At 38.1% G+C, this 27,242-nt stretch overlaps 1 protein-coding gene across 1 annotated transcript in view; it reads right to left on the bottom strand.

Moving 5' to 3' along the window:
- SLC9A9 (solute carrier family 9 member A9) overlaps nucleotides 1-27,242 on the bottom strand; it is a 172,667-nt gene that overhangs the window by 54,763 nt on the left and 90,662 nt on the right. Inside the window, exons 10-12 of the mRNA XM_009089176.4 lie at nucleotides 18,979-19,092; nucleotides 17,371-17,482; nucleotides 12,626-12,779 (exon numbers count right to left, since the gene is read on the bottom strand). Of these exons, the coding sequence (XP_009087424.2) occupies nucleotides 12,626-12,779; nucleotides 17,371-17,482; nucleotides 18,979-19,092 (380 nt within the window). The remainder of the gene's footprint in view (nucleotides 1-12,625; nucleotides 12,780-17,370; nucleotides 17,483-18,978; nucleotides 19,093-27,242) is intronic.

Genomic DNA, 27,242 nt, shown 5'->3' with positions numbered 1-27,242 from the left:
GCAAATTTGGACCAGATGTCACCCAAAACTGTGAGACCTGCCAGTGGCACAGGGCTGATGGAGCAGCAGGTGTGGCTTTGGGACAGGGCTGTTCAGGGGGTTGTTTCCTTCTCACTTTGCACATGACTTGCACAGCAACACCAATGAAGACAGGCCCTTGTAAGAACTATAGGAAATGATCTTATTTCACAGTGTGCAAAGGCCCTTTGGAGAGTTCAGAAAGTACCCTAAATACAAATGCTAGGCTTGGGGTTGTTCTGAATTGTTTTTACTCACATTTTTCTTGAATTGTTTTTACTCACATTTCTAAATATGCATGACTTGGGAAAAATTCTTTTATTTGGAGAGAAAAGGAGCTTAAATAGAATGTAAATGATCCAGAAGCTTGGGTCTGGTGTCCTGACAGATGAAATTAAACTTGTGTACTTGCATTTGTATTGTGTTACGTTGAATTCAGGAGAATGGAGGAACTGTCAGGCATTTGTTCTGCATTTGAGCTTTCTTATTCTGGCAAAGCAAAGGTTCCAGATGTCAATGTTGGCTTTTCCCTTTTGTGTCAGTAACTCAGCTGTGCCTGCAAACCTCTCGATTCTGCTCATTCAGTTGATCTCAAGTCAAGAATTTCCTAATTTTCTTTTGGTAATGAACCAAATTGGCATTTTGGCCTTATTTTCTGGGGGCTAGCTTGTAAACATGTGTTTTGAGATTTTATTTATACTGCCTTCAGCAGTCCTTGCAAACTTGTCAGGAACAGCCAGGAGGAGGGTTAATCGCCCCTTTGTTGGACAGCACTTATTAATTGGGAAACACTGGTAAAACAATTTCATTTTAATTAAATCAAGTCTCTTTCCTCACAAGTGCATTTGAAGACATTCCTCAAAGTTTCTAGTGTTTGGGTTTTTTAATTTAAATTTTATTTTGTCTTCTCTCTGTAGCCATATACAGCTTGAGCAATAATCCAGAAGCACCCAGTTGAAGTTTAAAATGAGTGCAGGGGAAAAAGGAGTTCTGGAAGGATGAGATAGGGAGTGTGCTATAAAGTTTCACAGTTTTATTTAAGCTTCTGGTGTTGCTCTGTGGTGTGTTTGGAGGTGTTTGCTGCATCATAGTTAAGAAAAGGACTACGTTCCCATTGCCTTCTTGTAAAAATAAGAATAAACTGCTGTATGTAGCAACTGTGAGCTATCTGAATTCCAGCTGTGATGACAAGGAAAGCAATAGCTTGCATGAGATTAAGAAGAGACAAAGTGAGAAAGTGGAGTGAGAAATTGCCTTGATGAGGGATTCTGAAAGCGTAGTATCCTTCTGCCTACAGGCCAAGAAAATAAATGAATGTCATTGTGACATCCTGCACCAGCTAAGGATCTGTCCTGATTTCTGCACTGCCACTCAGCTTCCCCGGGGCTCTAAGTACTTCTCTGTGGCCAGTGACTTCAGGCAATGTGATATTTCTGTCAGTGTATTCATAAATATGTGATGGCTTGGTGTTGGCTTCAGGTTCCTGCCTTACTGAGCAGAGCAGTAAACTTCAGAGCTGAAGGGCAAGTCTAATGCCTAAAACTCCCCATAGATTCACAGAATCATTTAGGCTGGAAAAGACCTTTAACCATTAGCTGAACCAAGTACTGAACCATTAGCCCAGTACGGCCAAGTCCACAACTAAAGCCTGGGCCACATCTACATCTGGAAAGGCAAGATCCTTCTTCCCTTCTTTTGTGAAACAGAGAAAAGATCAATCAATTTTACTTTTTAAAGTGCTTCATTACTTCTTTCTGGGACATGTAAGTTGAGATGTCTGTAATGAATTGTATCAACATTTGCTTAATCTAGCTTGGGGAGCTTGTCACTTATTTATAATTCTGCTTTTCAATGTAAGTGATAGGAGAGTGGCACACATCCATTATGATTTAGATTTCAAAGTCACAAGGTGGTACAAAGAAAGGCTCTGATGGAGAATTCAGTGTCTCTTTTCCTAGTATTGCATTGAGCATAAATAAGAAAGTACATTGGCTGCAGACTGTCTTTTGGAATTAAGTTGAGAAAATAGAATTCAAATTCAAGTATTTGTAAGGCTTCCTAGATCAGAAAGCATGTGAGCAGTCATTCTTCTGTAGACTAATGAAGAGGGTACTGGAAGACCTGGATTCTGCACTTTGCTCTGCCAAAGATGAATGCATTTCAGTTGATAACTCATTTTAAATGGAACAGAAATACTTGCTTAGACAGAAGCTGACACCTCCTTAGTGAACACATTAGCCACCAGTCTGCACAATAATTTCATCTCATTTTCTGGTGAATTAAAATTATTTTCTAACTTCCCTGTTTTCCTCACCTCATGATGCTTATGCAGTCAGATGAAGAACTGATGAGGTCTGGGCTAGAATTCTTCCAGAAGGGTGGAAGAAATTGAATGTGGCAGAACCATCAAACCCAGGGAGGGAAAGCAGGGCTGTGCCTGCTGTGTCCAGGTGGGAAACAGGCTGCCATGGCATTTGCAGGGATTCTTTGAGGTGAGGATTAGAAAAGCTCAGGGACTGATTAAGACTCAGATCAAGATGCAGGCAGACTCCCTGAACCCACTCTAATTCCTGACCAGGCTTAGTGCTCATGAATAAGTGAATAGCAAAGGTAACTGAGTAGCTCCAAGGTCACCCTGTACAACCCTTGTCTACTTGTACAATAAGAGCAGCAAAGAGGCACTTTTTAGGATTCCTGTTTGGGTATTTTACATAACCAGCACTTAGACACAAACTTTTGTGCAAACATCTTTTCTGTATATTTATTTGCATAGAAAGCATTTTGGATTTATAAAACCATAATTTTATGTATGTTTTCAATATCCCTTTTTATATTACTTGTCTCTAAAACCAAATGGTGTATCTATTTGAAGAAGTAAAAAATGCAGAAGCAGAATATAATTTTAAGGGCACTGAAACCAAGTACTTCTTGCTGAGATAGGAGGAGATTTTCTCATTTTGAGCTCATCAATGCACTGACCAGCCAGTCACTGTTGGGCTGGTTCTGATAACTCGCTATACAAAAGTCTCTATTACATTGCCATTATCTGTTTATTAAAAGCTAAAAGCCCAGACTGCCATACAGAGCCCTGATTACTTAATATCTGCTTTAATTAACTTTTCACATTCAACTAATTCTGGAACAATTTGATAGGCTTGTTATCAAGCATGCCAGACCTGTCCTTCCACACTATGTTTTAAAAAAGAACACAAAGTTCAGAATTTCCAGAGGAGTATTTTATGAAAGTTGAAGTCACAGTTCTCTTCTGCCACAAAGTTCCTCTGCAAACCCAGATGTACCCAGTAATGTTTTTATTTTTTAGGTTCACTATTGTTTTGTTAGAATATTGATGTCATAGTCCATATGTTGCATAAGACCCTTAGGGACTGTAAGACCCCAAATTTTCCCAGTTATTCTATACCTTAGAACTTGTGTCTTCCAACAAGAATAGTTTTGGGTTTTTTCTTTTTGATGTAGAGTTTAAAATTGGAATGAAATGTTTTTTGCACTTTGTGGAATATTTGATAACAGAAAGGAAAACCACAGGAAAGCTTAAAAAAAACCTGAGAAAGTTTGAAAAGTTTTGGGTTTTTTTCATATTGAAATATTTTAGGTCATGCTGAAAACTTTTATCCCTTCTAAATGAAGCATTCATTTCATATTTTCTTGCTGAAGAAATTCTAGTATTCTTAGTTGGGCAAAATAGGAGAAGGATAAACATACACACTTTGGAAATTATGCAGACTAACAGATGTGAAAACCATTAATTCCATACTCTGTTTTTTAGTCCAGCTGACAGCATCACACAGTTCTTAAAATATCAAAGTTCAGTGAGTTTTGAGACCACTTATTTTGCAGATGGCATAATTTCCTGACCAATAATAGAATTAGGCAGTATCTTGTTCAATGCTTAGAGACCAGGAATATAAGATTCATCTTAGTAAATATGATCCTTATTTTTTCTAGAGTCCAGTTTGATACCACATATTTATTTCAAACTATTTTTCTGTACCTTTTGCTTACCTCCAAATGATACAGTTTTGACATATGCTTGAAATAACCTGGGTTTTTTCTTGCTCCAATTTAATTCTGACAGAGTAGTTAGAGCTCCAGAATTAATTTGGAATATTTTGGTAGAAAGCAATAAATCATCAGTCTCATTCCAAAGTTCCGAATAATTAAGTTGTTCCATAGCACTATTTCCAGATGGGTTTATTTGATTCTTTGACTTGAATAACTTCATTATATTGACTGCTGCAGAGCAGTTATCCTTTGTATGACAAGGAGTAAAGTTTTAATAGGAGAATAAAGTTACTGCATTAGATGGAAGAAAACTTTTATACCATACTTAGACATATCAAAGCACCAGTATTTTAAAATAGGATAAACTAAATAGTTTAATTGACACAAATCCAGCTGGATGGTTTCTATTCCAAATTATAGATTCATTTATAGTTTTCTGGAACTATCCAGGGGTTTTGGCCTGTGGAAAGTTAATCTTATAATTTGCTGCTAGTAAACTGAAAGACATGAATCTTTTATTGTTTTGTAATTTTCCTTCTCTCCTGTACCAAATAGTCTAGCAATAAAAGTGTATCTTTCATATCTTTCTTTCTCTGTTTTATATAGAGAGCCATGTGTAGCTAGAAATACAAGCTGTGTGAGGTGGGATTTAACTGTCTGCCCTGTTAGGAGACTGTGCTCAAAATTAGACCCCTCTGGCCAATAAAGACCAACAGAGTTGATAGCTGGAGTCGTGCACAAGTCATGCACCAGTCACAATTGCAATCCAAAATCTCTTTTTCAACATCTGCCCTGGACTGCCTTCACAGTTGCAGTCAGAAAGCCAAGTCCTCTGCATTTAACTCTTTTATTTTGCTATCAAGCCCAAATGTTTATAAATCTTGTTTAGTGCCATTCAGGCAAAATGCTGTGGTGAATAACTGTGAGAGATCAAATGCACACCTTATCTTTGCAGAGAAGTACCTTGCAAATAAATGACAGGCATTTCAGGAGATCACTGAGATTCATTACCTGGATGATTTCTCATTTTCAGATAGAAATGAAAGGAAATTATCCAATTTCTTTTTCTTATACTAACATCCAATACATTTAATGTCCAATTTTATAGTACTTCTTGATTTATAGCATTTCCCAGGCTCATCATGCTCTAGCTACCATTGCAAAAGCAGTTACCATTTTAACCCTTTCAGTGTGGCTGTCCCCCAAGAAATCTTTCCTTTGCTCAAAGGTAGTTTCATATGTGATGAAAGCAGAATGCCTTTCCAATATGGCTTCAGTCAGGAGCCCCAGACCATTTGTTATTTCTGGTAATTACTACCTACACATGAAGTGCTTACATACCCACAAATCCAGAACTGGTGGCAAAAACCACCAACCAAAGAAAAAGCAGCAAATCCAGTAATATTTTTGTACTAAAAAAGATCCTTGACTCAGTTCTAACCCAGTATTTTAGCCTGTGCTACTACAGGGGATCAAGGGGAACAAAGTGATGAATCAGCATCTGATCTTCTGCTCTCTGTGACCCGTGTCACAAGTAATCAATACATTACCATGCAAATTATTCAAATGCTGGATGACAATGATCTCTTGGCTAAACCTTTCTGCCTTTTCCACTGTCTTCCTGGGCCAGTTGCTCCCCCACCCTGCTGGGTAGGTGAGTTTCTGGGTGCACAGAGAGTGACTGGCAGCCATGCAGTTTCCTAAGTGAATCCCAAATTCCTATTTTTCTGTTGTACCCAGAATATTGTCTGCAAACAATGATGGAGCTCATCAGCAAAACAGTGTGTCTTGAAGATAAAGCTCCTTCAAAAACTCTGGGACAGCATTTCCTCCGAGCCTTTATTGGGCTGTCCCTGAACACATGAAATCTTCCTTGTTAGTTTAATTTTACTTGAATAATTTTCAAGGTGTTCTTCACAATTGTGAAAATTACTTTTTAAACAGCAATGTAGATTTTGTGACCTGACAGTTTGCACATTGATCAGAAACATCCTAAGGCTGAGGAGAGCCTGGGGTCAGCAATATGTTTTCTCATGTGTATGCCATGAGTGAAAATGCAGGAATATTCAAACTATCATCAGTATAAAAGGTGCCAGGCAAAGGTTGTCCTGTAGATGTTCACAGGAGCAGATAGTTGGCCAGCTAAGGACAGTATATTAAAAATAGTTGCAGCGTTTATGGTTAGACTTGTTACATTAAATTACAGCTGTGTCTGGATTTCAGAGGGAGTTTTTTAGGATTAAATGCTTTTCCAGGAAAAGACAGTGTGATCTCTCTTGGAAGTGTGTCTGGGTGAAAAAATTCTCAGTGGGTGAAGAGACCTGGCTGAAATTGGCCTCTCAACAGGAGTGCTTAATGCAGTGTGATTTAAATACATACTGTACCGTAGCTAAAGAGCAATATGACCCTGCAAACCAGATCAAACTTTGTTTATTGGAGCTATATTTGTTACTGAGAGGGAACGCTAGTTAGGCTTATTATGACTGTTCTAAACACAAAGCAAAATAATAACCAGTACAAAGTGCACAGAAATAGAACCGTGCTCGAAAATATCCTGCCTTTAATTGCACTGTTCATCTCTGTGCTGTGGTCACTTACAAATTACAGTTGAAGATTCTGTTTCCAACAGTAAATAACAGATGCTTCACTTCAACTAAACCGTTTTCCAGGACTCTAGAGGAAATATGACCCAAAGGAATATGGTTATAGAGGACAGAACCTGCCAAGGCCAGGAAAAAACATTGAGCTAAACCTTCTTTTCTAAACTGACTTTCCTTCTTATTGACAAATGAGGACAGGAAAATGTTCAAAGGAATACAAGGAAAACAATTAGCAAGGTTCCTAATAGCTTCTAAGTATTGAATTAGGGATCATCTGAAGATGTGTACAGACACTCTTGGCTGGTACATTCAGAGTGTCTCATGGACCAGCCGTGTTTCAGGAAGGATAATCCTCGTGTGGCCATGTGAGGGAGAAAGGAAAGCCAAGATGTGTGTCCTTAATTTAGGAATAAATGAGAGGCACTAGAGATCAAACTCCAGTTTGCCTCTAGTTCACAAGGAATGGCTGTAAGGGATGTACTGTCCATGCCCTTCTCCATGAGCAGAGCAGCACTCAGAGATGCAGCACAATACTCTGATCAGGCTTCTCTTAACCAGGCTGCAGGATCATTCCTCCTTGTCCCAGCTGACTGCAGCCCAGGTCACCTGTCAGGTGGCCTTTCTGTCCAGTGCCTTTCTGCAGCACCCCCCTGAACACAGCTGGACACAAGGAATGTTACTACAGAGTTTTGGGAATAATGAAAATATTTTTGTTACTGAAGCAGTAGTGCTGTAATCCTGGCCAAGATCATGTTGTTCCTGTGGTTGCTCTGCCATCAAGTTCTGCCTTTCAGCAGTCTATAACTAGCTGTTAAAGGGCTGAGATAAACACAGAATCATATTCTACTCACCAGGTTTTTGTTGTTTTGTGGTAGACAGCCATAGTCATACACAGCCATGGCACAGCATTTCACCCCACTGCCCAGCTACATCCCTAATGAGCCATCCTGCTCAACATTTGCACTGCCTCAGCCTTTGATGTTGAAACAAACTATTGGATACTGAAGGATCCAAAATGTTGGCTTCTTCTGCTGAGTGAGATGCTTTTGCTGAGAATGTGAGTTTGGTCAGCCTTGGTCATCCCCCAAAATGGGGCATGCCAGGCCTCAGTACTCAGAGGAAGTTGGATGTTTGGAACTGAAGTTTTAGGTGAACTAGAAATGGTGTGATTTTAAGGGCAGCCTGGCACACAGCTCTTTTCTAAAACACATTTATCACCAGCAATGGCCAGATAGGCACTGTAGTAAAAGCTACTATTCAAAGCTGCTCAGTACTTATTTAGATTATGGAATAAAATTCTTCCTATTAACTGAAGAACAGCTGCAAAGAGATGCACAAAGAATCTGCAAATCTCTTGACAAACATTTACACAGAAGGTGATGATAAACAAACAAGACCTAATACCTAGCACAATGCTTTTACAGGACATGTTTTATTAACAGCTTTGAATTTTTGCTCTGCCTGTCAGGAGAATCCTTTATCCTCAAACCTTTCAGTGCAGATTTACTGTAAAATGTAGCTCTCTATTTTTAATCAGAGTGTGGGGAATGAAGGGAATCATATATCCAAAAGCATTAGCAAGTAATGCTCCATGTCTCTGAAGGCACATTTATTAAATAGTTCAATTTGACTGGGAACTTAAATGGCTCTCTCTGTTTTGGTGTTGATGTATTATGGAATTATTCTCACATGCTGATCCAGGTTTATTCATTGTCTGCCAAGAACTGAATATTGTAGTCCTTTCACATGGGGAGTAAAAGCAATCTTTTTTCCTGTTACAACTTTAAGATAAGTCAAAAGACAATGTATTACTGTGGGAGGTGGTGCAGCCAGTTCTGCTCTCAGTGTGGCAGCTGATGGTGCTGTAAACACCTGCACCACCTCTGTGCTGGGAAGTGCTGTTACTGCACAAGGCAGCTAGGAGCTTCCAAATACAGCCTCATTTTCAGAAAGGGAACACCCCAGCCTCCCTGAAACTCAGAGGTGTTTAGAAAGGAGACAGCTAAAATAAATAAAACATTTCCAAAAGAGTAGGTTTCATTCTTTTAGAACAAAGTGAAGAAATATTCAGTCTTTGCCAAGAATTTTAGGACTCATTTGGAAGGATGCTGTGTATGAGTAAATGCAGTAGTAAAATGTGAATTATTGGTATTAGATTTCTTTTAAAACTGTGTTTAGACATATAGATACATTTAGACATCAATTCTGTTATTAGCAGGTCATTTTGCAAGGCTTTAAGAACTTTTCTTAGATTCAAGATAGAGTTTAAGTAGGAATATATGTTTTAATAGAATTTGTTAAATAAAGGGAACAAGAATTATTATTAATAATTTAGTTGATTCCTGGGATTCATTTGAGCTTTTTTTTTTTTACAAAAGCTCTTAGCTGGTTTCTTGTGACACAGCTGATTGATGTTGCTGCATTACATGGAGAGTGAGGTTGAGCCTTTTTGGGTAGCACATGGTTAATTTTGATAGTGTGTCTTACTATATGTTTTAGCAACAATTTGCAAGTGTTGTATGAGCCATACATATTCCTGGAATAAATCAACTGGTAGTTATCTCTGAGGATACATCCTAATCTTTTCTCTAAAAATAGAGTGACAGATTATATTTACATTATGTTAAATTTTAACTGAAAAAGAAAAGTGCAGATCTGATGCTATTGCTGTGAGGAGAGGGGGAAATAATGGGACTTGTAGTTATTACAAAGACTGATTTTTTCAGAAGAAGTTTCATTCCTACTCTTATTTTAAAATTTTCATTGTAAGGGAATTAAGGTGTAAGGGCATTTGTCATTTCCTTACACACCAAGTGTCCTGGTCACTGTTATGAGAACTTCCCAATGTAAATTATGGAGAGAGCAATAAATAATTGAAACATGGTATAATATGTGGGCAATAATATACAGCAAGAAGGCTGTAGAGATCTGAGTACTGTCTTCTGCCCTGACACTGTAATGCATTATGGCAGAGCAAATGGTAAATATGTGGGTGTGAGCTCTTTCTGATTTATGTTATTTTAATGTATCTTGAACTGAATGGATGAGAGATTTATTTATGTCTGAAATCCAAGCTGTGGGTAAGTTGGTCTGTACTCAAGCATTTATCTCTAGGATAAGACTGAGCTGATTGACCTTGAGGAGTTTAGAGTTGCATCTCCTGAACTAATGATAGGAACTGGACCCTATTTCACAGAGGGAGAGGGGCCACAAAACAGTGCATGTGAATGAGATTCAATCCATCCAAATAGATTCAGAAATCACATGCTCTTCTCTATTAGTCTCTGACTGCCTCCGGTTCAATTAAGTACATTATCTGCTGGATAATCATTTTATGATGAAAAATTGGCAAAAAAAGCACACTCTGCTTGGCACTGTTGTTTGCTTGACTGTGCTGTTTTTGACCATTCTCTGCTGAGAGGGTTTACCTATACAGCAACTGGTAGTTTCTGTGGGGAAAGCCAGTGTAGTCACTGCGACCATTCATGTATTTTTAATTTGCCACAAGCACTATTTTGATAAGATGAATACCTTTAGTTGTTTAGATTACCTGAGCTGGCGCTGTGCTTTGGGTTTGACTGGCAGTGGTAGATGTGCTTCCCTGGAGCACTGGGGAATCACAGAGAGGAGTTTCAAGCTGCCCTGGGAAGGTGCCTGAGCTGTGTTTGTATCAGCTGATCACAAAGGGCTGCTGTGACACCAGTCCCCCTCTTCTGTGCTCACAGCCATGCTTGCAGCATTTCCCTGGCTTCAGCCCCTTTTCTCTGTAATTGATGGCACACAAACCCCTTCCAATAAATCTATTCAGAGACAGTCACATCATTTTTGTACTTGTAATGCAGTTTCCTTGGCTTTGTCAGCTGAACCCTCCAAACTAGCTTGAAAAATACCATCTTTTTCTTCTAAAGAACCACGGGGATAGGTGCAGCTCAGAGCTGCTGTTCAGGCACAGGTGCCAGCATGCTGGGGGATTACACCAAGCAAGCTGGTGTCATTTGCTACAGCTCCAGAACTTTTCTCAGCAAACTCATCTGCCAGAATCCATACAAGTGTCAATTGTCATGAATTACCACCACCTTTGAATACAATTATTTAGCAAAATTAATTAAGACTAAAAAGATAAATGCTGGTAGCTAAGGACAAAAGTCCACACTGAGGTGTAATAAATTATAAATACAATTAAATATCTTTACTAGAAGGAGAAATCAGAGCCCCAAGATAAATTTGTAATTAAAGATGTCTATTTAAAATTTTATCTCATTTTGACCTCCTCATAATTTATGAAGATGTCTGTTCCAATGTCAAGAAATTAAGTGTAAATTATGAACCTAATAGCTTTATAGTAAGAAAATCAATATCCTGATTGCAAACTCAATTTATTCTATTGATAAAAATGTCTGGCAGATCTGATGGGATTCAGAGGAAATCCTCAGAGATGAGTGTTTCAAACCAGTAATGATTGTCTACTTTCAGTGTCTTTGGTGAAATCTGTCGTACAAGAGTCTAGAGAAAGGAGCATTGAACAGTATGAACAGTTAATATGAGAGTCAGCCCCTCACTTGTGCTCTGGGGGGGCTTTGCACCTCTGGGTAGCATTAAGGAGCAGAAGAAATGCCCTTGCATCCAATTAATTTTCTTGCTAGTGAAAGCACTTCACAATTTTAATTTAAAATTTCCCTAGAGAGCCAAACCAGGAGGGGCATCTAGTGACCCAAGCTCTCAGACTGCACGTTGGCTACTGCTCACAGCCTTTCCCCCTTACTGTATTCTCAGCATTATTCCTTATCTCCTGTTACAGAAACCCAGACTGTTATAGAAACCCAACCTAGATCCCCAAGATCTAATAAGAAAGATCTTCCTCACCCACACAGAAAAACGCTTGCTGACTGACAGTGAAAAAGTGGCAAATCTCAGAAAGATGACTGATAATGCCAGAGTGTATCCAAACTGTAATGGCCTTGATTGACATTATGGGACATGAGACATGTCATGAAGAAGAATCAAACTGTCACAGAAATAGAAAACCTCCACACTGTACATGGATGCCTGCATCCCTGTTTATCCAGTACACTTGTATGCTAGTCCTTATTTTGTCTGCAATTTTATCTCAGCTCTTTGTAAAAGCCCCAATTTGGCTATCTGCAGCTGCTATTTTATAGCAAGAGTCTGACATGAAGGCTTGTAATCAGACATCATTTTGTAAACAAGGAAAACATATGCTATATATAGAATAAATGATAAGGAATTGTGGATTGCAGGCCTACCTCGATACTGAGGATTTCTGTGGTGATCTTGCAAATCACAGCAGGGAGTTCTGAATGGATTGTGAAGTACCCAGAATCAATAACCAGCATGAGTACACTCATTATTAAAAGTTGGGTTTCAAAAAAGCACACTTGGAAGGACACTGCATTTAAATTAGATCCTTTTTACTCCAGTTTTCTATGTCGCTCTCGTAATTTAACCTCCCTTGTCATTCATTGCTCTCTGTGAATACAAGTGACTATGAAGTAATTAAAAAAAAATATAGTGAAGAAAGATATATAAAAGAATGCATAATGAATTAATGCCTGAGGCAGCAATGGAGGAAGATTTTTCCAGCATATTCTCGTTATAATCAGAAATACACGATTTATTATATGTTTGTGTAGTAACTACAGATTTAAAGATGAGGGCAAAATCTGCCTGTAAAGTTCTTTCCTCAGCAGCAAGGAGAACACGATTAAGCTGTATTCATGGTGCTTAAAAGGAGCAGTAGTGAAACAAACTTTGAGGAAACAAGGATGTGTCCTATGTCTCAGCCCATAACAAACTTAGGAAGAACCCGTTCCTTGTGGTCTGGAGCCTCTAAGAGGTGCAGAACCCCTCCCTTTGAGCTAAGCTCATGCAGAGCACACCTATGAGCATGAGGAAGTTGTAAGGAAGTTGTAAGCAGCGGATCCGCAGGGATCCCGTTCCGCTGGCGCTGCACAGACAGTACTGACCTGATCTGCAGCCAGGTGAGCATGGGCATGGTGCCCCCCCCACAGAGCCAGACCGTGAGGAACACCAGCAGCAGGGCTGTGCTGAACATCACCTGCCGGGGCTGCGAGGCCGTGTCCCGGATGGCCAGCGCAAAGGCAATCGCGCCGCGCAGACCTGAAACGAGACAGGAGTGGTCAGCTGAGAGACACAGAGAAACAGAATTTCAGTCCTTTCAGTCCAAAGCCAGCTCCAAGGGCAGAGGGAGTTTTCAGATGATGATCTTGCTTATAACGTTCTGAATCGTGCTAACTGAAAGGGTGGGATTTAATGCAGCAAATTTGCAGAAGTGACCAACGAAAGTACTCTCATATTCACATAATAATCACACTTTTGCTTTATGTCCACTGAATTCTTTGTCTTGAATAATTGCAAATTAAATAGTGATCTGAACTTTAAGCAGGTTGAAAAAGAAATCTATATTCTGCGTTAAGTGGGATTACGGATTACTCATGAAGTCAGGAGCAAGTGAAAAAGAGGATTGACATTAAAATCTGTACCTAAATATGCTACTCATTTCTTCCTTGAAAATATAGAATATATTCCTTTAAAATCATTTAATATTCTAAGACTAGTCAGAAAAACATTACTTTAAAACAATGAATAGTTTTTCAAAGCTGATTTAAAATATCTAAAAGGGGATGCAGAATAAATTAATGTACTTGAAACGTTATAACAGTTGTAGAATTATACACCCACAGAGACTGAATAAACAAGAAATTACAAAGGTGGTGAAAACAGCTAAATGAGTTTAAAAAAAAAAGCCCCATAGGTATTAATAAGGGGACTAAATAGGTCTTGATAAAAGGCCATGTTTAAAAACTGAGGGGGAAAAAGCCTGCTAGTGCCTGCAGCCCTCAGGATATATAATACAAATAATACACCGTATTTTCCAATGCCTTTCATTTATCTATCTAAGTGTACTTTATCGTTTTCCAAAAAACTTTCAGAAAATAATTCTAGAGAGCAAAGTCATTACTTGTATACAATACATGCTAAGTCCAAAAAGTACCTTGCAAAGTATTGAGAGATTAAATCTGGTAATCAAACTTCTTGTAAGGCACTGATGACATATGCAGAATCATTTAATTAACTGCTAAATGCAGCTATTTTTGGCCTAGAACTCCAAAGCTCTTTAAGATTACATAGCTAGAATGTGAATTATTTGGTATAGAAGCTGGGCTTCCAACTGTTTGGTATAGAAGTTTATCCAGGGAACAGCACAAAGCCATTTCTGCAAGAAAGAAGCAGACTGGTGTTACACTGTCTGAAATTACTCAGTGGCAGCAGGTTCAAAACCCTGCAGGCAGACCCTGGGCTTGTCCTTGGCTTTGCTTTTGTGTAAAAGACATCTCTGAGGATGCAGTGCTTTACTATTTTCTAACAGGGAAACAATATAATCTCATTTTAAGCTGAGGAGGGAATCAACAACTATTGAAATGGCCTTTATTTCAGTGGTTATAGTGGTAATCTGGATGATTAGCACAGCTACATTTCAGTGGAAAACAATGCTGCTTCCCACAATTGCATCACACCTTTAATTTTAAATCTAGAACACCTTTTTTTGTACGAGGGTGTATATATATATATATATATATACACACACACATATATATATATATACACATATAAAAGTTAATTAGTATGTCCTCTTGAGCAGTGGACTGGCTGTTTCTTCAGTTCAGAAAAATACTGAGTGACTTCTCTGCATTTTTCATTTATAAAAGGTGCAACATGGTCTATAAGAGATAATGCAGTTTCAACGAAAGACATATCTAAAGTAAAATAAATAATCAAACTAAACAACTAAAGCAGTGGGAAGCAGATGAATACACCTAAAATTGTAAAGACTCAGTGAGAAGCAAGGAACACTGCTATATGTATAGATACATGTATGTATATATCTCTCAAAATACTTTCCAGGTAATAATACAAGCGAAGGAAGGGAATTTTAACAACCTCAGAAAATGTTGAGCTACTGCAATGGTCTAAAGTTAAGCGCCAGCCATCAGAGATTCATCACAAACCTCTCTGTTGCCTATTTATATGTTGTGGAGAAGAGGAAAACAGAGTAAAAAGTAAATAAAGATGTTGGGAGAAGAATGGAAAGTGCTGTAAAGTCCAAGAGTTTAGAATGTTTCTTTTTCACCTGAGCAGAGACTGTTGGACTGCTCACTTTAGCTGATGTTCAACTTAATTTGAGAAGCCTGGGCTTAATTAGTCCTTATATAATTCCTGATTAAAAACAGTTGTAGAAGTGAATCCAACCTCTGTAATGTATTTTTAGAGGAGTGGTAGAAGTAGATAAAGAATGTGATAGATCAAAATGCTCCATAATCCACCTCCAAGCCTAACTCTTCCAACTTTTCTCAGCTGTATTGATATGCATCCTGAAGCAGAACTTAGTGACTTCAGGAGAGTTCTTTGCAGAGTAAGGTATAATCAAAGGCTAATCAACAGTGTACTTGACCCTAATTGCTTTTCTCAGCAATTTTTCTCAGCAATCACTTTGGTGATTGTGGCAGTAAAACAAGCAGTAAATGTTTGGTGGACTTGGTAATAAGATAGAAAACAAAACTAACCCCAAATTTGTTGTTTTCCACATCTGAATGTGTGATGCTGTGGTGAATGAAGGCCATTTCCCCTGTGATCAACAAGAGCCTGATGCTATGCCAGAACAATAAAGATGGTGAAACCCACAATGAAGTGGTGGATGCCCCATCCCTGGAAACGCTCAAAGGTCAAGCTGAATGGGGCTCTGAGCAACCTGATCCAGTTAAAGATACCTCTGCTCATTGCAGGGGCTTGGACCAGATAACCTTTAAAGGTCCCCTCCAGCCCAAATTGTTCTATGACTCTTGCTACAGATCTTTGTAGATAGTTTCCTTCAAACTCAAATTCAATGTCTTGTTTACTCCTCAGAAATGTGTCTCTCTCCTGGCAGCCACTGTCCTCTCTGTTTATCACTAAATGCAGTTTCATCAGTTTATAGCACTAGGAATGTTATTGGTAACTAAGCACAAATTCTGGTGCATCTTAAAAAAAAATAGAATTACACAGAAAATCTGTGTATCCTGTGAAGTGTGCAGCTGCTGGCAGCATGAGACAGTCTTTATTACTATAGTTGCAGATTCTGCCATTACTTTATTATAAAGTAAACACATTTTCTCTACAAAATAGATGGTTTTTCATCTTTGAAAATAGATAAAAATTACTTTTCTGAGAATTTTAACATTTGCATTTTTAGACGCCTGCAATACTACTGTTTCAGTTCTCAGCTGCCAGCTTGTCCTGGAAAGCTAATGTGTGTGAGTTCTCACGTTCAGCTGCTGGCTGCAGGCTGCTCCTGTTCCGTGGAGAATGAAATTTGACTGCAGAAAACGAGGGCAGAAAAGTTAAAGAATAAGAGAGACTTCAGAAGTTTTCCATCCTATACTTTAGCTGATGCAAACCAAACCTAAAATGGAGCCCAGGAACTAGATACCAAATGATATGAAGCTATTTTTCATGCTGTTGTCTAGCTGGCCACCTGCTAGGCTTACCAGAGGGATCTCCAGCTCCAAGTTGCCCATGGAACAATGGCAGGGGAGCAGTTGGGCTGAAAGGCAGCTCATGCTGGATGTGTCATCATCCCTCACCCCGCTCCCGCCGGAATTAGCTGACATTTTCAGTGGCAGCTTTTAGCAGAAGGATTGAATGGGTATAGAAATGAACTGCTGTGTTGCTCTCTAGAGTTGGAATTACACAGGCACAAATGAGGCCCCCTGATGTGGAGTACTTCTGATGAGGGAGTTTGAAATGCAGCACATTGTATTTCACTCGTTATCTGGCTAAATGGATCTCTGTACATCAAGGCTGTCAATCAAGAACTTTCATCCATACAAATGTGGAATAAATTTTTGCATAAAAAGCAGGAAAATTAAGCAAAAAAATTTGCTGAGTTTCTAATTTTAGAAAATTATATCATCAATAGCGTAGGGGTATCTGCATTTCTGTCTTTTGCTGAACAGATATTCTTGGCTTATAAGTGAGTTTTTCCTAACTAGCATTAGAAAGTCAAGCAGAATTATTTCTAGCTTGTGCAAGTAAAAAAATATGGAATCCAGATGAGCCTGAACAGTTCTGGGGATGATGTGCAAATCAGACTAGAACATGGCTCCCTCTTCTGGATTTTAATTTTTTTAAAAGTTATTCTACAAGGTTAACAAAATCAATAACATTAAATATCAAGCTGGAATACACATGAAAAGGTCTGTGGAATTGAAATAATCAGGTTTAAAAGTAAAACTGTTCCAGAAGTTGAAGGAATTGCCAGTGACCATGTTTGATCTGAGTGTCAGCACTAACACTGTCCAAGTTGTCTATTTATTTCCTCTCAGGTACACTACGGGTGCCTCTAAAACAGCACAACTTAAAGACACGGTATTCCCAAACTGTCATGGAAGTGTATATGGGGGACAATGGATTGAAAGACAATGGCTTCCTGGGCAGTGAGTTTCCAAAATGTTAATTAAAACAGGACAAGAGCACAGTGAGGTTGATCAGAAGGCATCCATTTGCTTCAGTAGCTTTGGAGAGAGTAGTTTTGACCTTGATTTTTAAGATAACAAATTCTTCGTGATAGATGTGGCTTTTCTTAGATGACTATTTTTGTCATTCATTAAACATGAACAGGAAAAATACCAAAAAAAGCCAAACTAGGTCTTACCTGAAAACATCATCATGTGCTGAAAGCTCCTGGGAATCTTTTGTTTTCGACCCAAATTCAAAAGGAAAGAAAGTGGGTATATGTTGGAAGCTCTTGCTACAAAAACTGCCACCTAAAATGTAAGATGTTGAGGAAAATAGTGGACAAACTACTGACAAAACCAGGATTAACCAAAATATTTCTCTAAAATTATTTTAAAGATGTTATTAACAAATATTTATTATCTTTTTATGTTTAACATGCCATGTTCTAATGCTCCCTGTGCAGTGGCAGAGATCTGCCTTCCCCAGACATCCTGGTTTTATATTCATCATAATATATCTCACTTCAATCACTCTACTTCTACTCATCACATTTGTGTCCCATGTGACTTCATCTTCAGCTCTTCAGGAAAATGCCCATCATCAATTGTAGAGAGAGCATTATCTCCTTGAGCAGCCATTTTCAGAGAATAAATGTACTTTTGGACCTGATTATAACTTCCTTATTTCCTGGCCATTCACATTGTCTATATCCAGCACTTTTTGCTTTTTCTTCCCCTTCTCTGCGGAGATTCTTCCGATGAAATTCTTTATTACTCCTCTGTGGAGCTATCCCAAAAGTTGCCTTAATTAGAACCATGATGCCATTATCAGGTTTAAAGAAAGGCAGTCTGAGCCCCCTTAGATATGCTTTTTGCACATTTTGCACGTTTTTTTGCCCTCCCCTTGTCTTGTGGCACTCCCAGTCTGAGCAGCCTGGACTGGAGAGCAGGTGAAGAGTTTGAGAGGTGATGTCTGAGTCCCAGCAGCTGCTCCAAGAGCTGCCTGCAGCACTGGTGCAGTCCTGATTGTTCATTTAGAAATCACATTCAACAATTACTGCACATCAACAGTATGCTCCCAACTTTCAAAGCTATTAGAGTTCCTTTAAAAGTGATAAACAGAGGGCTGCTGCTCTCAGCCAAAAAAAAAAAAAAAAAAAAAAAAATTGGATAAATTGTTAGTCTGAAAAGAATCTATACTGGTGCATGAGTAAGATTTATTGAGAAACCATGGCCCACACAGAGCTTTTCTTACTCTTAGGCGCATGATGGTGTAAATAATTCCATGTATGCTAGAGATATCAAGTAAAAAGAGAGAAAGATTTGAGCAAAGCAGAACTGTGTGATTTTTAAGGACTTCATATAATTCAAGTAGTTTTGGGGAATCCCTGCTTATAGCACCCATCTGTCTGGGGGCAGCTCTCTAGTTTGTGGATCTGTACTGGCTCCAGGCAGAGAAAAAGGTTTTGTGTTGCACCTGTCCCCACAGAAGTGTCCCAATACTTATCCCAATTTCCCACCCCACTTGTAAACCACTGGCAGAAGTTCCCCAGCTGGTTTAAAGCTATTTGCCTGTAGCAGAGGAGCAAAACAGCAAATGTCCAAAGAACATGTGCTTACGTGCATTGGGGGAGTTATTAGGATGTAGGTAATAGATGATTGCACTTGGCATTGACAATCTACTGATCTTTAGTATTCAAGGAACTGACTGGTTTGCTTGTTGACTTCTTTTTTCACATGGAACATGCATTCTTTTTATATACACACACATACAGAGAGATGTACTTCTTTAAAGCAAAGGATACAAGAGCACCAAATATGAAAAGAGGATTGAAGATGTGATTTTGAAATGTAAATAGTGCGAGTCCCATGTAACAGAAGATGACATTCTCAGCCAAAAAATTCATGAACTCGAACAACTTAAATGAGAGAGAAAGAACATAATTATGACTCATGTCTGCAGCAAACTACTGATTATCACAGGTTCCCTTGGAATACAGAACTGTTTAGATTAAAGGAACAGAAATTGCTGCTGTTTCAAGGGTGGATTTTAAACCCACCTAATTTGCTGACAAATTAGACATAAAGGTGTCTTTTAGCTTTAAAAATCATAGTTGCCTGCAGGTTTTTCTCTGATTTGTACATGAAAGCTTGACATAGACAACTGGTAAAATACATAAACAGCAAGTAAGTTATATGAGCTTCAATGCAAACTGCAGGGAAGCTGAGGGAAATTAGCTCCACTCCTGTTTACAGGGGGAGCCTGGGAAATGGCTCCTGGTTACCCAAGTGGCTGTGCAGAATGCAGTCTGGCTATGGCTACACTAAGGCCTAGAGAGAAAAAATAATCCTAAATGGTGTTTTAACGACCTGTCCCTTTAAAATACAGCACAGTCTTTATTATTACTATGAATATTATCTTGCAGATAGAAATTTGTATTGCACTGTATGGACATCAATATCAATACTAATTTCAAACCAAACTATTTAAAATGTCATTTAAAGGCTTTATAAAATAAGCTTAAAATACATGAGTAGGGTAGAATTTCTTGTGGGAAAAATCAAGCAAAGCCAAAGTATTCATTTCCCCTGAGGGGATGTTTTTGATTATATTTGCAACTGATTACATTAAAACTAATAAAATAAATTTTCCTATTTAACCGCATCTGGAAAAAATCAATCATTGCTGCCAAATAACCACAGAGAGTAAAAAGGGGCATTTCATTTCTGAAGTCACTTTTGAGCTCAGGATCCTATGCTACCAAATCCTGATGCAGAGTTAGGACTGAAGTTTGTCAGTCTGCAAGCAGCCATACATCACTATCCAGAATGTTACTATGGAGATCTTTTATTTGTCCTCAGTGGGCTTATGTATTTTTTGTAATATGTTTGTGCTTCTAAAAATAAATATCCAGTAACAGTCACTAAGATTTAACAAAGGAAAAATGAGAGCTGTCAAAATCATTAAAACAAATTTCGGAGGCAAAATGGCATAAAACCCATTAGTATATGGGAGGATATTTTGGACCCCATGGCAGCACCATCAATTATCCCAAGCACACATTCCATAGCCCTCATTTTGAGCTGCAATACTGAACAACATTAAAATATCCAGAAAAAATATTTGCAGGTTAGCAGGCTTAAATTATTTGAATTAAATTTAGATGAGAGGAACCAGTTGGCAAAAACTTCTAAGCAGGCGATCTTGTGATTCATAGAAATTATGATAAGTTCTTGCATTTCCACTTGGGAGCAAACAGGATCCTATGTCTTTGTGGGAATATCAACTGTTGCATTGTTTGAAACAATAGAAAAATGTATCAGGAGTGCCATGACAGGATCTATTTCTCTATAAAATATCTACTTCTCTATAAAATAGATATCTGTGTATGTATGAGAATCTTTTGAGAGAAGGATGCTGCTATGAGGAGCCACAACTGCATACTTTAATTATTGGGATCAGATACAGTACCCCACAGGTTTTCAAGCTGAATGATATTTCATTTTTCATTTAGAAAATCTCATTCAAGACTCAAAAAAAAAAAAAAATTAAATTAGATGTACTACTGGCACATTTTAGAAACAGAAATTCTTAAACTAAATATCCTTTCTTGTATTTTCAAAACTTCTGTTAATAAACGTTTTGGAGGAGAAGAGGTTTTTTCTATATCACTGCCTTTGCTCTATTCTTTTTCTCAGCAATCCTATTAAATTCAAGCTTTTACTCTTGCCTGGAGTGCTTTCTTGGTGTAGCTGATTTTAAACTTCTCCCCCCTTGTCTCCCAGCAATCCCACCAAGATACAATCCTTATGGATTTCTTGCAAATCCAGTTTAGTGCAGCTTTTTCATTTTCCCAAACTTTACCTCCTTTTACTCACTACATGCCTCCTGCTTCTTCCTACTTCAAACTTCCAGGCTGATTTCAGTAAATGATTGTTAAAGGGAAAAAAAGTCCCTCCTCCTTGTCTGGGTGTTTGCACTCAACATGAGCACACATTTTTCCTTTGCTCTCTGGGTGAATGTGTTGTGTCCCACAGCACAGCCCTGCTGGTTTCCTTGGCCTCTGTTCACAGTGGGTGTAACATCTGCAGCCACAGTATCTATCTCATGCCTCCAGTGTTGGAATTGAATTGCTGAAAATCAATTTTTTTTCTACCCCCTGAGCAAATATAACCCAAATATTTTTTTTGTTTCTGTGAGGTTTTTTTTTTTTTTTTTAATATGTATCTTTGCTGAACTGTGCTGTTTTTTTTTCCCTCTTATCTCTAGTTTCTCTGTATTTTGATCTTTCACTATCACTGCTTGCTTGCTAGGAGATTAAACCCAGACTACTTTTCTTCCTTTGTGTAGCAAAAATCCAGGTGTTATTTCAATAGCTAAATAAGAGCAGGCTCCACTCCTTCCTATTCCAGGCACAACCATGATATGGTCTGTTATCAAAGCTCCAGCTCCTTAAAATGGTAAAAGTAGCTTGTTAGCTTCATTTAGAATCTTCTGTGTTCCCCACATAGTTTGCTCTCCTTTTTAAAATTCTATCACTCAAGTGACACATTTATTCACTAACTGCAAGTTATTCAAATTTCTCACCATGAATTAGGAAAAAAAAATAAAACAACTGCTTCAGACCTAGTTATTGTCATAAAAGGAGTGATATCTGAATGCTTTTTCCTGGAACATGACACTTGCTGATATAGCATAAAAATGACCCACTGTTCTCTTGACTTTACTTTTATTTGTGTATTTAAGAATAGTGTTTTATTTAGTGCTCAGATCTGTGTTTTGTTCAACAGTAATACAGAGCCCATGGAGAGATTCCATTTAGCACTTTACTGTCAGTGCTGTGCAGCACAAATCCCTTCAGAGCAAAACAATTTGTTCTAAAGAGATCTTCTGAAAACCACGTTAAGAAACAGCTTCCATGGAAGCCTTTTCCCAAATTGTCATGCCTTTCAGTCAGATGTTTCTGGAGTTATTTTAAAGAGGACATGTCAAGACCTTTTGATGAGAAGCAGAAAAATAGGAGGCAATAGGCTTTCAGCTGGAATTTAAAAATTCCTGGGTGACCCAAGGAGCTGCAGCATAGCCAGTATGGGTGTGTGTGGGTGACATCCTCTCCTGCCTGAGGGGCCATGAGCCAGGGCCATGCTGAGGTCCATGGGCTGCTCAAATGCCACTCAAAAATTCTTAATATTTTGAGTTTATGTACTTGCAAGTGGGATTACTTTTGTGGGAAGAAAAAGCTAGGATTAAAGTCCTGGATTCTGAGTGTTAGGAAGTATTCTTCCTATAACCATAAATTTCCTTCCCTTGTCACCCACACAGACAACCAAGCTCTTTCTACTCTAAAATTGGTATAAAGTGCTTATACACCCCTATTAGCTTTCCCAGGGCCACCAGAAAACCATTTTAATATACAAGTAGCAATAAGACTTTTTTTTTATAGAACTAAAACCCCTCATTTGTAATGTGGTGTTTCTAACTCTCCATGAAGTCTATAAATCTGGTTATACTTCTAATGTAAGAGCTGCAATAAATCACCAATGTCAGCACATTGCAGAGTAGAGTATTAATTACAAGAACACCAGTTCAGAACTAATCCAGGCACTTGGCTTAGGTGTTTAGCTCAGTGAATTACTGGAAATAGTATTTCCTTTGCTTTGGTAATTTCCTCTGTAAGTAATGGTTATTACTAAAGATTTATAGTAAAATTAACATAATATTTATGTATTTAAAAACACATCATTCATAAAATATGCTTCTCTTTTTTATTAATCTCAGCTGTTGCAAGTACTAAGAGAGATTAGAAATTAAAAAATTCTTTATAAAGCTGGGACATTGTTCTGGAAAATGCCCCTTGCAGTTCAGCTCTCACTGGCAGAGGAAGGAATGAACCTGTATGTTAAGCCTTGCTGTAGCCACTGAGCTTATCTTAGAACAATGTTTTATTTTAACTCAAGTGATAAAGCTTATATGATATGAAGACTGCATTAGTTTTATCTTTTCAGTGAGATAAGGAAAGCATGATCTTTTTTCCTCTCCATCATTTCCTCCTCCCCCACAGTTAAGTTCCAGCCAATTAGAGCAATAATCTATGCCAGAATGGCTTTTGGTACTCAATTTATTTTCTAGAACTACTTCTATTTTCACTGAGTGTTAGAGAGATTTTCTGGGCAAGTAATTAGTGCACCTGGAAGATGGAACACACTAAGTACCAATCTTACCTGCAATAAAAATAGAATTCCTTAAAGGAGCATCAGAAGGAGAAAATGAACATAATCTATGCCACAGTCCCCTTGTGTCTGGGGAGATGGAAAATGTAAGGTTTTTCAAATACTGATATTTTAAGGAACACTTCTAATCTCAAGGGAATAAAGTTAGTATGACAGGAGTGGGTAAAAGCAGAATGGCAAACAGTATTCTTTCCTCTTGAGGGAAAACATTAGTACAGAGGCATTGGGTAGGAGCTGAATCACATCCTCAAATTCCTTCCAGCAAAATTGACTGAATTTTAATCATCGATGGCAATATTGCATTTGCTCACTTGATTTAATATCTGCTGAAGGAATGTCATCCAGCCCTTGCAGGTACCTGCAGGCCTTCTGTATTTGCACAAATTTAGCTGAACCCATGGGAAATGGCACCTCTCTGGGGGTGCACCCTACAGGGGTATGTATATTCCTGCATCAAACCAGGGAGAGTTTCCATACTCCCACAGACACTAGGAAGCCAGGATGTAAAACTGATTATAGTTATAGGAGAGATCTAAAGGTGGCAGAGCTACTAAAAACCCAAGAATTCAATGTTAAGTGATGGTTATAAAATTTATTATCTTTGAATAATGCTATTTAATTAGATCACAGATTTCAAAGTACTCCACGAAGTCAAGGATATTGATAAATTAATAATTGATGAAAATTACTTTTCCTTAACTATTTTGAATTAAAATACAGTGAGAATTCAAGCTACTATAATTTTCCTGAGATCATTGAAACCTTTATTATAGCCTAATTGCTTTATTTTATTTCTCTTCTGATTAGAAGTTTCAAAATTGGGAAAAGATTTGGATGTGAACCTTTTTCTTGAAATCTTATACAGCTATAATGAATGTTCACAGCATAATGATATAGTGCTCATTTCTGAATATGCTTAGATGAAAGAATCAGCAAAAGTAACTCAAATTCATGACAGAATATAAACTTGTTGATGGTGCTAATTTTGATATACAAGCATATCTGACTCCCAACCTGCAAACACACTAGCAGAGAGAAAATCTTACAGGATCTTTAATGTCCTGGGGAAAAATTCTGGTCATTTTTATCAGAAGGCTTTGCTACTGAATTAAATGAATTTCACCCCAACAGATTTATGGAAGGCACACAATAACTTTCTATTTCCCTATAGATCTGGGAGGTTTAAAGGATTCATAAGGCCTGAGGAAGAACTAGGAAAGGGAAAAGATCTAAAAGAAAACAGTAGCACCAAGGGGAAAGAAAGGCCAGCAATATTTTGCATTTCTGTGGTATGGCTCACTCTTTCTGGCATGATCTACTCTCCATCACCAAAATTCAGCTTGGGAGAAGCTGGGCAAGCTACTGGCACAGAATACACTTCTGACCACTGACAGCAAAGCAGAACTGTTGGCCTCAGATACAAAGGCAAATCCTACTATTGAAATTATCATAGGTCTTGAATGGCTTTGCTTAAAAACAGAAGTTTAGAGCAAAAAAGTTGAAAATTAGGCAGCCAATAAGAATTTGCCATTTAAATTATATGTTGCCTTCAATCAAATTTGGATCTAGCTCTGGATCTTGTTAAGTTGCTTAGAAAAGGGGATTTCTGCAACGTTGTTTTTTTTTTTCAAATATGGCTCAGTTTGTGAGAGGGGGAACATTTTTACATCAGTATCTCCTTTTCATGCAGCATAACCAACTTTTGCTACTCTCCAGCACCTTGAATGGTACCTAAATAACCCCAGAATGACCCCTGAAAGGAGGCTGCCACCAAAAGAGAGGTGATGGTGCCATTGTTCCTACAGCTTCTCAGCCAAGTTCTTCTTTGGTTCACAAACTAGAAACCCCCATTTCCAAAGTGCTTATTTATCTTAAATTCCTGAACTGAGATGTTGCAGGCACAAAGGAAGGAGCACCCCAGTGCTCTGTTGTCTCAGCATTATGTGCTCAGGGATTCCTGCAGCTCAAACTCGCTGAGTTTATTTTAGGACTGGTTTCTGCAAGGATTAAGGAAGGGTTCTGCTCCAGATGGGGCATAATAGAGTGCAGCTGGAAAATTGTTTGAAGGGATATAAAGAACTTTTCACTGGTCAGAAAATAGTGGTAGTACTGGAATAACTGTGTTCAGGTTGAATTTGGACATTTTTGTGAACGTTGATGCCTCTTCCATTCCCTGATAGAGGCAATGATGGTAATGGAAAATGAAGAGACTGTTAACAGCCTGTGCTGTCCAGGATTAAAGAAGTACTGTTATGAAGCTGAAATCAGACTCTGTGTAGAAGAAAAAGAATTTAAAAATGCCAGATAATAATAACATCACTGAAAATGAAGCTTAAGGATATATTCTGAACAACTTGAATGACACTTTGTTGGAATGTTCTTTCTGGGATGGCAAATCAATGATCATGTGGAAGTGGGGACATAAACAGAGAGTTAAGAGCTATGTGGAATAATGGTTAAAAAAATAAGCAAAAGAAAGAAACAAGTGGTGGCTTTGAGAAAGTAAACTTCCAGTAACAAAGGAGACTTAGCTACTTTAAAACATGTCCCTTCTTCTTCTGATCAAAGAAAAATAGGAATGTTGTCAATGTAATATAGTTGTCTTTAAAATGGCAGTGAGCTCATAGATCCTTTGCATCTCTGCATTTTTATTAGAATTAGAGGAACTGCTGCTGATATTTCAAAATGAAAACACAAAATCAATCTCATCTTTCCCTTTCATTCCTCTGAAGTATATTTTTATTTTTTCTGTGATCTGCCACCACAGTCCTAACCTCTTGCAAGCAATTCAATTTCTAACAAGGGCAAATGCAATTTATTCTATTTCAATTTGCTGAGAGGAAATATACTCTAATACTAATTATTGAAATGTGTTCTTCAAAACAGTTTCCTTCCTTGCCAAGTTTTAGATGTTGGAAATAAATTCAGTTACTCTTTGACATATTAGGAATTAGAGCCTTATTTGGGGGCCTTTAGCCTATCAGGACTAAACCCAAAAGGTTCTTTGAAGTCTGTGGGGTCTTTTGTTCATGACTCTGAGATTTCACTGCCAGTCTGACACTACAGAACAAATTCTTGCCCTCTTTGCATCTGTTCTATAGACATGATATTGCAGCTTCTACCTACCAATAGTAATGTTTCCCTTCAAAGTTTGTAAAACTAATTCTGTGGGAAAATAAAGCTGTAGAGCTATAAAATAGGAATTACTCTTTTCACCTAAACCAGACAGCAGTAGCAGTATTCACATGCATTTTTCTGAGGCCATGTTGTTGTTTTCTTTATTTGGGGCCCAATCTAAGATAAAAGAGTTTTTACTAAATAACTTGTCTAGTTTCTGTGCAACATTTGCTTGTTCAGGGTTTCCCATGTTTGCACTGCTTTGCCTTTAGAGGCTGGAGGGGAATGGACACAAGGCATTACCAGTGTCTAATCCAAGCAGAGCTTCCTCATGCTGAGAATTGCTCTTGATCTGAACAGTGTTGAACAGTGAGATCCTCATGATATTCAGCTCCTTTAACTTTTATTTAAGACCTATTATTGATGAGTCAACTTTTCACTACATTGGCAGAATGCCACCCTGGAGTTACACTGGGCAGAATTAGATGCAATTACTCTGCAATTCTAATAGCAGTTTCTGAAGCAGGATAGTGAATTAGTATGTTCACTGATCTGCTCTTATACATCTTTATGTGGGAATTTGGGGAATTCTTTTGTTTCATTTCTGCTGTCGTCTTTGAACAGCTTCTCTGCCTCCTGATGTAGGCTGCTCTTCAAGAATTGAGATGCATTTGGACAAGTAGTCTGAGAAATGTGAATAGCAGCTATGCTCTGTGTGTCA

The sequence above is a fragment of the Serinus canaria genome, chromosome 9 (genome assembly GCF_022539315.1).
Source record: "Serinus canaria isolate serCan28SL12 chromosome 9, serCan2020, whole genome shotgun sequence".
Lineage (NCBI taxonomy): Eukaryota > Metazoa > Chordata > Aves > Passeriformes > Fringillidae > Serinus > Serinus canaria.
This window is presented reverse-complemented; position numbering and strand designations above follow the sequence as displayed.